Source organism: Pelobates fuscus, chromosome 3, assembly GCF_036172605.1.
Source record: "Pelobates fuscus isolate aPelFus1 chromosome 3, aPelFus1.pri, whole genome shotgun sequence".
NCBI classification, from domain to species: domain Eukaryota; kingdom Metazoa; phylum Chordata; class Amphibia; order Anura; family Pelobatidae; genus Pelobates; species Pelobates fuscus.
The window spans coordinates 93,060,275-93,076,079 of NC_086319.1; the positions used below are offsets into that span (position 1 = coordinate 93,060,275).

Genomic DNA, 15,805 nt, shown 5'->3' on the forward strand with positions numbered 1-15,805 from the left:
ATGAATTTCAACGCTTCCCTATGGGGAATAGAGCGACGCTGGAGGTCCTCACACAGCGTGAGGACGTCCAGCGACGCTCTAGCACAGAAAACCTGTGCTATGAAGGACTTAACCCTGCAAGGTAATTATTGCAGTTTAAAAAAAACTGCAATAATTACACTTGCAGGGTTAAGGGTAGTGGGAGTTGGCACCCAGACCACTCCAATGAGCAGAAGTGGTCTGGGTGCCTGGAGTGTCCCTTTAAGTGATAATGTTATTGGGATTTATTGTTTATATAGGGTTGGGTCATTGTCTGGGGGTTATAATTGTAGAAAGGCAGGATGGTGGATTTATATGTCAATGTTGGTGTTGTGTTGACAATGACAATTGTATTCTTGCCAAAAATACAACTTGCCTAATAATTCTGCACTCCCTGTATAGATAGATAGATAGATATTATTTCATTATAAGTGTATTTTGATATCAATATATATACATCTATATATATATATATATATTAATATCAAAATACAGCTAGAACGAAATGACACACATATTTTATTTTTATTTTTTTCATTTTTAACATATTTATATATTTTATATTATATATATATATATATATGCAAAATTATAGTTATATATATTTAATTAATATTATACTACGTGTATTTTGATATTAATTTTTATATATAATTATATATATTAATATTAAAATACACTTTGACAGTGTATGTGTATGTAAAAGTGTATATATACTTAGATCATATATATAATGTATGATCTATGTATTTATTATTTTATTATAAACCATTTTTAACCTTTGTTTAACTTTTTACAGGCAGCAGAGGGGCTACCTGTCATTGCAGGCACTCCCATTGATGGCACAGCTATGGAAGGCTATTCCTTCCATGTGATCGTGAAGTCCTCGCAAAGGTCACATGGCCCAGGAGGGCCAGATCGGCAGCAGGGGGACTCCCTGGGATGCCAGGTAAGTTCCCCCATCGCAATCGCCGGCGAGCAAGTAAATTGCCAGGATGCCGCCAGCCAGCGTTTAGAGCCAGATCCACAAGGATAGCATAGCACGCATGCCGTCCTCAAAGGGACACTCCAGGTACCCAGACCACTTCTGCCCATTGGAGTGGTCTGGGTGCCAACTCCCACTACTCTTAACCCTGCACGTGTAATTATTGCAGTTTTTTATAAACTGCAATAATTACCTTGCAGGGTTAACTACACCTCTACTGGCTGTCTACTAGACATCCACTAGAGGGCACTTCCTGGTTCCTAGCACAGGAAACCTGTGCTAGAGCGTCGCTGGACGACCTCACGCTGTGTGAGGACTTCCAGCGTCGCTCATTTCCCCATATTTTCCTATGGGGGGCGCTAATGCGCATGCCTGTGGGCCTGTGGGCGGATTGTTTTCCTGGCACTGGAGTTTCCCTTTAAGGGGTTAAACTTATTATCAATAAAAGCTGTGATCATTTTTTTTTAATCAAAAATAAATGGTATCAGTGACCTTTTGCAGATTGTGTGGTGGGGTTAAGCATATGCCGCAGAGGTGACTATGCACATGTCAAGTAAATATTGCAAAAGACAGAGGGGGTTATGAATAAAAAGTGTCTGTTCTGAAAAGTGGCGCAAACATGGGCGTGGAGTCCTCAGTGGAGTGTGTCTGCTGTTTGTACTGGTTTCTATGGTGACTACCCCACTTTTAGTACTTTGGAATACTATTTAAAACACTCTAATTTTTATACATATCACCAAAAGTTTTACAAAGCTTCTGCTTCCTCTACCTTGCCAATTTCTACCCTCCGTCAATTCATTGTGCAAGGTCTATGGTCTATCTATGGTGTCTGTGGATATTCCACAGACCACCATTTTGCACTCTGGATCATAGCAGAGACCCAGAGCAAGTAGTGTTTCTAATAAGTATCTCTTAGGTTAGGTATTTGCCTTCCCCTCTCACCCCTAGGTGCTATCATGCAAGCCCTCATGCCAAGTGAAGACACACACCAAAGTGACTGTGCAGCTCAATTCAAGGAAGAATCTCCAAATAACCTGCCTGAGGACAGCCTTTCCAAATAATCCCATCCCCCTCTTAGGGAACATACATTAAACCATACAATTTTATCCAGGCAAAATACTATATTATTACAAGGGAGTCTATTAGTCGAGTGGGAAAACAACTCTGACAAAACTTGTTTTTTCTTATGTTTCCTAAACAGAGAAGCCCATCATTTTCAAAGATACACTAGATTTTTGAGGGGTGGAAGGTGGGGTTGTGGATTCGTGTCCCCCTCCCTGTTCCTGACTTTTCATGTGCTGCCCAGCAGAATGAATGGCTGGTTTCTGTTTAGTAAAACCCTCTGTTGACGCATGCGAAATATTTAATATATTGTAAGCTTAGCTGCAATGATTGGAGCTGCAGGATGACACATCCAGATGTTGTGGAATGCTGAGCCCATCATGCCCAGCCATCAGTTTGCCTGCTGTGTTTCCTGGACACAGCTGGAATTCCAAAGGATGTTTGTCACCGCCCTGAAGCAATCTGACTCCTCAGACTTGTGACACATATTTGCAACACATTGATACAATTCGGATCCCACAGTTCTCTTACAGCAGGCAAAGCTCTGTGCATTGTCTCTGGAGTGTCACTGCCCCTTTAAAAGAAGGCCAGCCCACCATACTTTAATGGGAGGGATTAGTATAGAGCTACACAGAAAGTGGGGAAGAAAAGACAAGGACAAGAAAAGAAGGTAGTTGGGCAGATAGGCTGTGTGCATTACAGGGTGACTTCTGCTCATCCCCCCCTTTCCTGGCATCCTGTAACATTAGTTTCAAGGTTCTGTCACCCAGCAGCTGGATGTTGGAAAGATCTGGACCACCTAGTAAGAAAGCCAAAGCTGTGACCTGCTTTTTTTGTTTTAAGCTGGAGAGAAGGCTTCTAAGCTGAGCCATGCCTAGGAGAAGCATCGTGCAAGTCTGTGTGCAGGACGTACAGAAACGACGCAACCCCAATAAACATTATGTGAGTGCACTTAGGGGACACAGATCATCCTGTCCCTTTAATTAGAAATGCTTATGAAAAATGCACCCTGCGGGAGAGCATGGTATTCAGGGAAGCCCTGCATGATGTATGATCCCTAGGGAAAGTTATCTACTTCGTGGGAAAGATGTTCTGGGGTGGTCTGGTGTTATCTGCCGGGATAAGCTTGAGGGGGGGGGGGGGGAGGTTCATTCCCTCTCTGCCTTTACAGCTCCCACTCCCTGCAGTGACAATGTATCAACTTCAAATGGCAATGTGTTGGAATGAGGGGTGTGCAGGGAGACCCAGGGTGTGAATTGGATGTCAGGATTTGGGTGGTTCATGGCTCTGTTAATAGCACATCAGCAATGGACATTCTAGCAATCTAGCTTCTTATAGTCAGGATGTGAGTGGGAATCACAATAGTTTCCTGCCTAGAAACCAAAACAGGGTTGGTATGGAAATTACTGTATAGCATTTCACTCCTAGATGAGGATACGATTTGGTTTTATTATTAAATGCAGGAAATATGTCATATAGCAGAACAATTGCAGTTTCCTACCAATGCTGACTTCTAAATGTCTTTTGCAAAAATTAATAAATAAAATATTAAAGCCAGACATTTTAGTTGCCCATACTGTCATGTTAAAGGAGTTGACCCTTCCAGTGTTAAAAGTATCTCTATTGGTTGTGGCATCCCTTGCACTGAAAGGGTTACTGAATAGACATTTTCTTTGTTGGGGTTAGTTATGGCTCTGCAGTTGCTTTGGGTTAGGGGTTAGAGAGGACATGGGATATTGAATTAGAACTGGGTGTTCTTGCCAATGTGCATCAGAGGTAATCATGGTAATTGCAGACTGGAGCTGGGTCTGACTTGGCAAGTGGTATTCCCAGCAGAGCTGACAATGTAGCTTTTTGTCTGTATTGGATACAAATGTACTGCTGTTACTTTGCTGTGTCCACACATCTCATGTTTTCTGCATGTTACAAACATGCTTGTGAAGTAGGCATATGTTGGTGTTTATAGTTAGTTATTTTCTATGCTGGCAGGTTTACTTGTCTGCTTAGCAGTGTTGCAGTCACAGGGTTAATGTACACTTTTCAACTTCATTCTTTTTTTCTTTCTAGTATTTTCCCAGTAACTATCTTCTGTCACATTAACAGTCCTGTATCTTTAACAAAGGATAATCTATTTCAGAGTGCTACCATTTTAATAGAATTTAGTTCCTGTCTTTTGTTTGATAGAGTAGACCAGTAGAGATGAACTTGCTGCATAGGGGATTTTTTTTTAAATGTATTTTTTATTTTTAACTAGTGGTCAGTTATATGCTCTTTGTAGTCTTAATGTGGAATTTCTGTACATTAGTCATGCACATCTGCGTAGCCTCATATACAGTCAATGGATGACCTCACTTTTGGAGGGTCTATGCATATAGCATATGTATGTAAATGCGGTCTACTGAAAGCAACACATCATATTAGTTAACAAACCATAATCCTGACTTTTTGTGATATTTCTCTTGCCAATATCATATTTATCCACAAATGGTTTGGGTTTTGGAGGGCTGGAGATGGGCCTAATGGGTGCGTCTGCCTCTGCATCCTGAAATCTAGTGGGACTCCACGTTGTAAATTAAAACTCTCGCTTTGTAGAGTAACCCCTCTCCCATCATGCACCCTCAACATCATCCTTACATATCAAAATCATTCGAATACAGTCCTCTTCTTTACTCCTTCATCCAAAAAAGGCCATTAAAAGACAATTATTAAAACAGGGGCACAATATATAGGATGGACTACAGGTCAAACAGTATGTGCTGAAGTTGCTATGTGCCCACAAGTGGCTATGGATCAGAGCATATCCTGGAAGTTCTACAGGTGCTAGCATCATTTTTGCACATATTGTTTGGTCTGTACAATATCCTTGTTTGAGCTCAATATATGTGATTTTAATAAAAATGTCAAGTTCTTACCAGGATGGCGCTATATATATTTTTTTTTTTCCGATTTTTATTTCATTATGTATTACAATGATACATACTCCTCGTGTGTAAGCTTGTTCGACCAGGGCCCTTTTCGGCTCCTTGGTTCTTGTCAACATTACTTTGTATGTCAATGCTTATTTTACATCCCATCTTCATAATTGTAAAGAGCTGTGGGATATGTTGGCGCTATATAAAAGCTGATAATGAGAATCTCTCCTGTTCGAGTTATTTGTGTGAAGTACTGTAGGTGATACATGCATTCCTTTGGCTAGCGCACCCTGTTTTGATGTATATCTTTCAGTCTGAGCACGTTACAGAGTTGTGTGTGCTGGTGGCAGCTCTACAGTGGGTAACCTGGACTATCTCTCCTGTATTTTTTAAAACATTTTTTATCACAGTGTGTTTGCTAGCTTGTCATTTAGCTAATTGTCCATATATTACGTATGTAGAGGTTATTACACTGGAAGCCAGTTTAAGGATAGTTTTAACTCACTAAAGGTTTTACTAGCATTTCAATTTTGATCACACCGCCACCACCTGCTGCCTCGCTTTAGATCCCATTGGATTCAATATGCAGATGCTAGTCTATACTAGAAATAATTTATGTTAATGGAGCAAATTTTTCTGAAAGCAAGTGATCCCGTTTTTTTTTTTTTCCTGGCAAAATAACGATGAGATGAAGGCAGAGAAGAAACGAGAAGTAGAGTGGCGTAGGCTGGGACTGTGGGGGATAAAACCTTAACCATATATCCTCCCACAGTCTTTGAACCAAGGGTGTTGTACTCCGACCTTCTAAGCTCTGAATCCCTATGCACCCTTGTTGTTCTCCATCGTGGTGCTTGTTTTCTAAGGTACAAGATACTATGGCTAAAATGCTCCTGTGCCAATGAATGCTATGAAAAGACCAAGAGAAAATGGCACAGATAATCCTAACCTGACATTGGGTAGTTCAGACTAACTAGAACACTAACAAAGTGTTTGCTTATTGTAGCTAACAATTGGGAAAGTCTTGCCTTATTTGGAAAACCCAGTAAAGAGAGAGGCCTCTTAAACCAGGAAGTTCCACACAATAGTGGCATGAGATGTGAGTTCTGGACACATTATTATATTCTATATAATTAATTTTTGTGTGTGTTTCTTCTTTAGCGTTCTGAACTTCATGTGTTTTAAGCTCCAGCTCAAAGCTTAAGGTGGTTGCTGATAATTCCATAAAACATGTGAGGTTTTCATTTGCTGTGTTTTTTAATTACAATCATTTTGACACTAAATCACTTCCAGTAAATACTTGTAAAGCTTAAGATGAGATTTAAAATGTCAAAGTGTGTGGACTGTGCGTGTAACAAAAATCTAGAATTGGCTAAACACTTTGTCAGTGCAGGTCTAAACCTGTGGAACGCGAGTGCTGTAATGTTCATGGCCTAATCAATGCAAAATGAATGGCAAGTCATAAATGTTTCCCTTCGGCTGTATCAGACATTTATGAGAGTGGACGGATTTTAAACTTCAGTCTGTAACGGAGGTGTGGTCTATTGATTAGAATGTCAGAGAAAGCAGAGCATTAACAGGGGTTATCTTTCATGATTTATATTAACCCAAAGGTTTGTGCTTGTCCTGAACTCTGGAGTAAAAAGGCAAACAGTAACCGGTTAAATCAGAGCTCTCAAACTCTGACCCACAGATGTTGGACATACAACTCCAAAAATTATTTGGATACAGTATTGGCCAGAGAATCATGGGTGTTGTAGTTTAGCAATAAATGGGGGCCAGTGTTTGAGATGCCTATGTTAAATGATATGCATGTTGTAGTGATAATGGAGTCACTGATGGTATAGTAAAAAAACAAACAAAAAAAAACTGGTCAACTGATGCATATTATATACAAAGATAGAGCCCTATGTATAACAGAAGAGATGAGGTTGGATTTTTCAGAGCCTAACTTGTATTTACAGCCCGGCAGACCATTCTGTACATTTATAAGTGACTTACTGCTCCTCTTTGCATATTGATCTCAGATCTCTGCCTTTTCATGTCTGGATACAACAATGCAGAGCTGTAATTCGCTTCTTAAAGCTAGGCACAGTAGCCAGAGGTCATTAGTATGATGTCATCATGCCCTCCCCCACAACACAGTAATGTGTGCTCTATCTAAGTGGCTTAGATGACTAGGCTTTAAACCATTCTGTGCAATTGAGTACATTCTAGCCATTGGATTCCACAGGATGTCCATTCTCCAGCAGTCTGTGATGAGCACATTGATGTGTAGTTATCATTTTGAGCATGTTCTGGATCACAGTTTAATCAATCTTCTTCTACACATTTATTTTAGCCTTAAATGAATTCCCTATGTGTTATTTGAACCCTTTCTGCCTCAACTACAACTAACTCTTATAATTGAGAATAGAGTACAGTAATTCAGAAATTCTTCTGAATACCCGATTGGTCCAAATGTGGCCAAATTGCAGTACGGTTTGAAACAAAACTCCAAGTCTAGAGAATTTATCTGAATATTTCGATCTAGGCTGCTTCGTATTTACTAAGTAACTACGGTATTAATACAATTTCACCAAAGAGTTATGAAAATACATTTGTCAATTTGCCGTTTTGTGCCCATTGAAGATGCTGCAGATATTGAATAATTTTCTAAAGCGTTAAATAGGATTGATTTATAGTGTATAGCTAAATTGCTAGTATGTGTGTGTATTTATATCTATATCTCTATCAAGTGATATTTGTTCAGCTGGTAGACAAGGGATCCAATAAGTGACATAGCTGTTTTAAGCCCCAACCTGTAAGCAAGGTTGAATCCAAAAAGAGCAACTCCTCGTATTGCTTGGATTCTGCTCATCCACACAGTATTGTTAATCTTCTAGATTATGGTGTCCCAGTGAAGGGTGAGCTGGATCCCTGGTGTCCCAGTGGAGGGTGAGCTGGACACCTGGTGGGTGAACTACTTCCCTGGTGGTCCTGTGGGGGCGCTTCATCGTCTCTATACCAATATCAGATACAGAGCACTTAAAGAGCGCCTTTGCTGTCAATAGCTCAGAGTTCCAGCTGTGGACCACTCAAAGTGGTCAGTACCTGATATTGATACATACCACAATGCTACGCTCCCAACAAATTGTGGGAGCGCAGGGCCATGCAGGGAAATCTTTTGATCTCCCTGCTGGGTCAAATAAGCCAGCTCAGAGCTGGAGCTCCAGAACCTGGGCAGACTAGGCACCAGTTTGATTCTGGACCCTAGACAGCCACCTTTAACATCTAAAGCGTAATCCAGCTCTGGTAGCATACAAAACATTGACCATGGCCATTCAAAACCTGGTTTATATAGCAACTCTACTGCAGGTCCAGGTGTAAACCCTTATCCTGAAGTTTAGGGATAAGTGGAATGGAGTGGTAAACAGTGGTAGAACCCCTGCTTGATCTATTTGGAACCTATCGCCCACCACTAGCTCATTTTTATTTATTTATTTTTAGTCAGATTTATGTATTTGAGCATTACTTTCTGAGCTATTGAACTGGCTCCACCATTTAGATTGTATGGTTGTGTGGTTTTTGTTTCTGTTTTTTCCCCACTCTTATTTGGTGGATTTTTGTCCATTTCTTCCAGTTTGTCAGTTGATAAATAAGGTGAATGTCACCCAAATTGACAGTTAAAGGGACACTATAGTCACCTCAACAACTACAGCTTAATGTAGTTGTTCAGGTATGATCTATAGCTCCCTGCAGGCAATCTAATGTAAACACAGTATTTTCAGAGAAAATACAGTGTTTACATTGATTGATAGGAATACCAGTGGCCGTCACTCAGACGGCCACCAGAGGGACTTCCTATCATGCAGGGCCCTAAAAAGGCCCTGTACACGTCAGACTTATTTTAACTGTGTGCGCGCCTTCTCTCTCCAGCCTGTCAGCAGAGGAGGGGGCGGGCAAAGACCTACCGCATGCGCGGTAGTGCGCTAAGGACTTCAGAGGGCGGCATCTGAAGTATGTGCACATGTGCGGCGAAGCCATGCATGCGCACAAGGGAGCAATGACGCTTCCAAATGGAAGCGTCTGATTGCTCGCGCCCGCCTATTTCGTCATTTTGACGAAATAGGGGGCACGGCTTCACGAGGCTCCCGACGCTGGAACCAGGTGAGTAAAGAGGCTTGGCTGGAGAGTCCCTTTAATTATGACATTGTGATTACTTGCTGCATATTTCAATATTAAGTAACATGGATTAAAATCCTCATTATCTGTAGATTTATTTATTTTTTTTCATCCCATTGTGGATATCCTACCCCAAAATGTATTCAACTATCACTACAATTCACTGCTTAGTAAATAAACACAATATGACATTCAACAATGCAACTGCAATACATCACATGATCAGTATACAAAAAATGTATGGCCTACAACCACTTCCCAAGATGTGTCTCTGAATGTTCATTAGTACCGGAATATTTCCAGAGATGTCGTTTTTTTGTTTTTTTTCCCCTCAAATTAAATTGCAGTAAATGACAGAGCCATTTAGATGGATCAATACATTAATTCTGCATATGTGATCTTTTTAAGACTTGGCATAAATCCTTGCTCATTAAATATAGTGCGTTTTTATTCACTTACCACAACATTTAGGCAAAAAGTGCTGATTTTGAAACAAACTTTCTCACATTTTGGCTATAGTCACAACTTTTGTATTTTAGCTTTTATTTCACAACAATTGTGTTTAATTTAGTGAATAAGCCTCATAGTCTCTATGCCTATAAACATTACTTATTTTGCTGGGCAAGGGAAAACATTTTTTTTTTTCGATTGCTTAACACTACTCTTACCCCCACCCTTTACAAATGAAGGTATACAAACATTGTGACTGCTTTAATCTTGTACAGATGTGACTATCCAGAAAGACATTTTTGAGATAGGTTTAACTCCCTTTCTGCATGTTGTCCAGAGACAGCTGTTACTATTTAAAGGGATGCGATAGTCATCAAAGCAACTTTAGCTTAATGAAGCCGTTTTGGTGTAGAGATCATGCCACTGCAGTCTCACTGCTCCATTCTCTGCCATTTAGGAGTGAAATTGCCCTTGTTTCTGTTTGTGCAGCCCTCCTGCATGCGACTAACCCAGCTTGCATAAAACAGGGTATCATTTTCAACAGATGTTAACTTGCTTTAGATGTCTTGTTTCCTGCTCTTTAAATTGAAATTTAATTATACACAGGACACCACTGGAATTTAATTTCTCTACAGTTTGAATGTAGTGAATAAATCCAAAAGAGTTACAAAGCTAATAGGGCAAATACCTTTTTGTTTCCTTTAACCCCTTAAAGGACCACTCTAGGCACCCAGACCACTTCAGCTTAATGAAGTGGTCTGGGTGCCAGGTCCTTCTAGGGTTAACCCATTTTTTCATAAACATAGCAGTTTCAGAGAAACTGCTATGTTTGTGAATGGGTTAAGCCTTCCCCCTAATCCTCTAGTGGCTGTCTCATTGACAGCCGCTAGAGGCGCTTGCGTGATTCTCACTGTGAAAATCACAGTGAGAGCACGCAAGCGTCCATAGGAAAGCATTATGAATGCTTTCCTATGTGACCGGCTGAATGCGCACGCAGCTCTTGCCGCGCGTGCGCATTCAGCCGACGGGGAGGAGAAGAGGAGGATCGGAGGAGGAGAGCTCTCCGCCCACCGCTGGAAAAAGGTAAGTTTTAACCCCTTACCCCTTTCCAGAGCCCGGCGGGAGGGGGTCCCTGAGGGTGGGGGCACCCTCAGGGCACTCTAGTGCCAGGAAAACGAGTATGTTTTCCTGGCACTAGAGTGGTCCTTTAAGGACTGAGCCAATTGTACAAGTTGTGATCAAAACACAAACAAAACCTGGAATTTGCGCTATATGGCTGTTCAACTGTAATTCACCTCTTTCATATTAAATGCACCCACACTTATTATATAGCATTTTGTTCAGGAGAAACATGGCTTTCATGTTACTTCAAATATGTATATATTAAACATAGTTTTAATATGAATAAAATATAAAGAAAAGTGAGAAATTAAGAAAAAAATTAGTTCTGCATGTCATGTCAGCTGTAACTGCAATAAAGTACAGATATTTATATTCAGCGATTGTCTCACGAGTAGGGTGTAGGTTTTATGGTGTTTTGGAAAGTTACAGGGCCAAATAAATTTTTCAGTTCATACACATTGAAATTTGCCAGAGTTGTTATGTTGCCTTTGAGACCGTATGGTAGCCCAGGAATGAGAATTACCCCCCATGATAGCATACCATTTGCAAAAGTAGACAACCCAAGGTATTACAAATGGGGTATGTCCAGTCTTTTTTAGTAGGCACCTAGTCATAAACACTAGCCAAATTAAGGGTCATATTTGTTTGTGTGTAAAAAATGCAAAAAACGAATTTGAACACTAATATTGGCCAGTGTTTGTGACGAGGTGGCTACTAAAAAGACTGGAGATACCCCATTTTCAATACCTTGGGTTGTCTACTTTTGCAAAGGGTATGTGCAACATGGGGGTAATTCTCATTTCTGGGCTACCAATCGGGCAAATTTTAATGTGGGGGAAAATATAATATTTTATATTTGACTCTGTAACTTTCAAAAAAAAACTATAAACCTGTACATGGGGGGTACTGTTATACTTAGGAGACTTTGCTGAACACAAATATTAGTGTTTTAAAACAGTAAGACGTATTACATCAATTATATTGTCAGTGAAAGTACAGTTTGTGTGTGAATAATGCAAAAAACTGCATTTTCACTGACGATATCATCGTTGTTATATGTTTTACTGTTTTTAAACACAAATATTTGTGTTTAGCGTAGTCTCCTGAGTAAAACAGTACACCCCCCCCCCCCCATGTACAGGTTTTATGGTGTCCTGGAATGTTACAGGGTTAAATATAGGGCTTGCGAGACAAATTTTCTGGACTTTCTGCCTGGGTTGTCGGGCATGTCCCTCAGATTGTAATTAATAAAATGACTTAATTAAGAAAAATTATGTTCTGAGAGATTTTAGGTGATTTACTAATAACAATGTATACAGATCTAAAATGTAATTTAGAACAAGAACAATGTATCTTATCTTATCTACATAGACTTATTTTCTAAACCCATTTCTAGTAGTTTAAAGACACCGTAGATGAGTGTTATTGCGGTTGAGCTCTGTTATACACAGCAAATTGCATCACTGGGGCTGCTCAAAGAGGGTGGACATGTCCACTAAAGCAGGTCACCAGGGAATCATGTCAGGCCTGCATGACAGGACCTGAAGCAGGGACTATCCTGCTGAAATGTTTTATTATTATTATTTTTTATTATTATTTTTTTTATGCCGGTGTGGCTTATTGATATTTATAAGTGGCTACTTTATGTTTGTGTTGCTAATACATGTGTGTTTATGTGTACAAGAGGGCCCAGAAAAACTATCTTGCCCAGGGACCTGGATATGGGGCTACTTTTTATAGCCTTTTCCCCCTGATAGGTTTAACTCATGCAGTAAAACGATCTGTTTATAAAATCTGTAGCTCAATATGCAGCAGTTTTCTGTTTGTTTGTGTTCATGTCAAATCGGTTGAGCTGTTAATAGGTTGATGCACTTGTTAGCCAGCGATGTTTACAGATTGTACTGAAATCTTCAAGCTCCCAGAGGAAAACTACTTCCGATATTGGATTTAATATATTCTGTAATGATCTGCACTGCTAAGCTAGTTCTTACATCCACCGTTCCAGTATAACGTAGTAGAAGATTCAAAATTCAAAGTGTGGATTAATCGGACACTATGAAACTTTTTTGTTTTTTCTCCACTATGGAATTTGTGAATAGACCATTTTATAAAAAAAAAACTAGGGAAAAAACAAAAAGTGTAAGAAAATCTCTGCGGCCAGCACCGCCTCCATGACTAAAATCAGTCTTTTTAATCTTAGCCAATCCAATGATTTCCCATAGGAAACCATTGGGAGGCTAGTGTGTATGTACAGAACACATCCTCTAGATCAGTGTTTCCCAACCCAGTCCTCAAGGCACACCTACCAGTCCAGGATTTAAGGATTACCCAGTTTTGTCTAAGGTGTTTTTAGAAAAAAAAGAACACCTTGGACAAAACTGGGTAATCCTTAAATCCTGGACTGGTATGTGTGCCTTGAGGACTGGGTTGGGAAACACTGCTCTAGATGCATTTTAGCTCTGCAATGTAAACATTTCTGTTCCTGCTGAACAGGAACATGGCATCCAGACTACTTTATTGAGATGAAGAAGTCTGGGTGCCTCTATTGTCCCCTTTAAGCATTATGGTTAGGATTGAAAGGAATTCAAAGTGAATGTCCGTCACCTGCATGGGCAAAATATCAAACTGAAAACAGAACTGACGTGTAGAATTTTTCTAAATAGATGATTGTGTCCTAAATTTTGAAATGAACGTTATATTCACTCTAAAAACTCACAGCGATGATCACTTTAGTGATTAATCCTACATTGTTTGCAAATCCCTGGCCAACTAAAGCAACCTTGTACCTCTTGCTGATCACTTTTTAAGTATAATAACATAATAACATAACATATAATAACATTTGATATTTTGTATTGCTTAAACAGATATTGATAAAATGTAACCTCTTCCCCAGCTTCGACTGGTAGCCATGATCTGGAGTTTATGTATATTACAGGAATATAATGCCACTCACACTGCTGACCTTGTTTTGCCTCTTCCCTATGCAATGGGCCCTGCTTGTTAACCAGCCATCCTATGACATTGACACAGTTGCTTAATTTTTTTATTTTTTTTTATTCTTTATTTTTGGTGTGCACAAAAGTAACCGTAAACCTTGATGTGCCACAACAGCGACATCAGAGTACGTTAATAAACATTTGCATTACAGGTCGTGGTAAGAGATTGTCAGGCACATTTTTGGTTAAAGATAATAAAATTGCAACAGTTTAAGTTCTCGATCAGCGTAAAAAAAAGAGTTTTCAATGCAATTTTAAAATATAAAAATATTAACACGGTTGGCTCAGTGATGCTTCATCAGTAAAGATATGGTAACCATGCAAACCTGCGTGTGTACACTAGACATGCCGAATGTGGAACAGGCTTTTCAACAATCTAAGAACAAAATACACATGCCTAGTCGTAGTGGGGAGTATGGGTCTATGTGGTATGAGATTATTAGGTGTAGTCGCTTAGATCATATTTTGGGCTGTATAAAAAGATTACTCGTACTGCGCTTAACGTAATTCACACATGGAAGGTGGAACGTGCTAAGTGTTGTACAGGCTATAACGATGGGACATACTTGTAGTCTGGGTGAGTCGTTGATCGGCTATGTAGGAGTTAAACCGCTTAGATAGTATTAGATCCAGCTAGATTGTCATGGGACAGGCATAGTAAATTGAACATGCTAAGTCAGGATGAATCTGTGTGACATCACGCTGTGACGTACATAGTTGTAACTTAAAGTAGGTGGTTAATTATCATGTGAGGTAAACGTCCCTCATCGGTACACACTAGCCATCAAACATGCCATCTGTGTATAACTTGAGTTAAAGATAGATAGGTATAGCTCAGTACATGGTAAGAGACATTAAAGGGACACTATAGTCACCTGAACAACTTTAGTTTAATTAAGCAGTTTTGGTGTATAGAGCATGCCCCTGTAGCCTCACTGCTCAATCCTCTGCCATTTAGGAGTTAAATCCCTTTGTTTATGAACCCTAGTCACACCTCCCTGCATGTGACCTGCACAGCCTTTCATAAACACTTCCTGTAAAGAGAGCCCTATTTAGGCTTTCTTTATTGCAAGTTCTGTTTAATTAAGATTTTCTTATCCCCTGCTATGTTAATAGCTTGCTAGACCCTGCAAGAGCCTCCTGTATGTGATTCAAGTTCAATTTAGAGATTGAGATACAATTATTTAAGGTAAATTACATCTGTTTGAAAGTGAAAACTGTTTTTTTTCATGCAGGCTCTGTCAATCATAGCCAGGGGAGGTGTGGCTAGGGCTGCATAAACAGAAACAAAGTGATTTAACTCCTAAATGACAGTGAATTGAGCAGTGAAATTGTAGGGGAATAATCTATACACTAAAACTGCTTTATTTAGCTCATAGGCGTGCGCACGGGGTGTGCCGGGTGTGCCTGGGCACACCCTAATCCCCGCGGCACGCCTATGTATTGAGTCCTGCAGGAATAGCGTTCCTGCACTTTTGAGCAGGAACGCTGTTCCTGCGGGCACTCAGTGCCCCCAAATGCCCCCTTCCGGCCCCCATGCTCCCCCCCCTTCCCCCCCCCCCGCAGTCGGATGCCTGTGTCCATCTCAGACGCGGCGAGGGAGCTGTGTGCTCTCTGCTCCCTCTCGCCGCGCACTGTTTGCTGGTGCCTGAGCCGGAATATGACGTCATATTCCGGCTCCCAGCTACAGCAGACAGCCCGCGCGGCGAGAGGAAGCAGAGAGCACACAGCTCCCTCGCCGCGTCTGAGATGGACACAGGCACCTGACCCACTGGACCCCAGGGACAAGTCCACGCCAGCACTCCAGGTAGGGAGGCTGGGTGGACATTTTTTTAATAAAAAAAAAATGATTTGTATGTGTGTGTGCGTCTGTGAATGTATGTGTGTGTGTCTGTGAATGTGTGTCTGTAAGTGTGTCTGTGAATGTATGTATGTGTGTCTGTAAGTGTGTCTGTGAATGTATGTGTGTGTGTCTGTGAATGTATGTGTGTCTGTGAATGTGTCTGTAAGTGTGTCTGTGAATGAATGTGTGTGTTTGTGTGTCTGTGAGTGTATGTGTGTCTGTAAGTGTGTGTCTGTGAGTATGTGTGTGTCTG

At 40.4% G+C, this 15,805-nt stretch overlaps 1 protein-coding gene across 1 annotated transcript in view; it reads left to right on the forward strand.

Moving 5' to 3' along the window:
- Positions 1–2,716: 2,716 nt before the first annotated feature.
- SH3PXD2B (SH3 and PX domains 2B) overlaps positions 2,717–15,805 on the forward strand; it is a 145,542-nt gene continuing 132,453 nt past the window's right edge. The window contains exon 1 of the mRNA XM_063447362.1: positions 2,717–3,007. Within this exon, the coding sequence (XP_063303432.1) occupies positions 2,936–3,007 (72 nt within the window). The 5' untranslated portion in view covers positions 2,717–2,935. The remainder of the gene's footprint in view (positions 3,008–15,805) is intronic.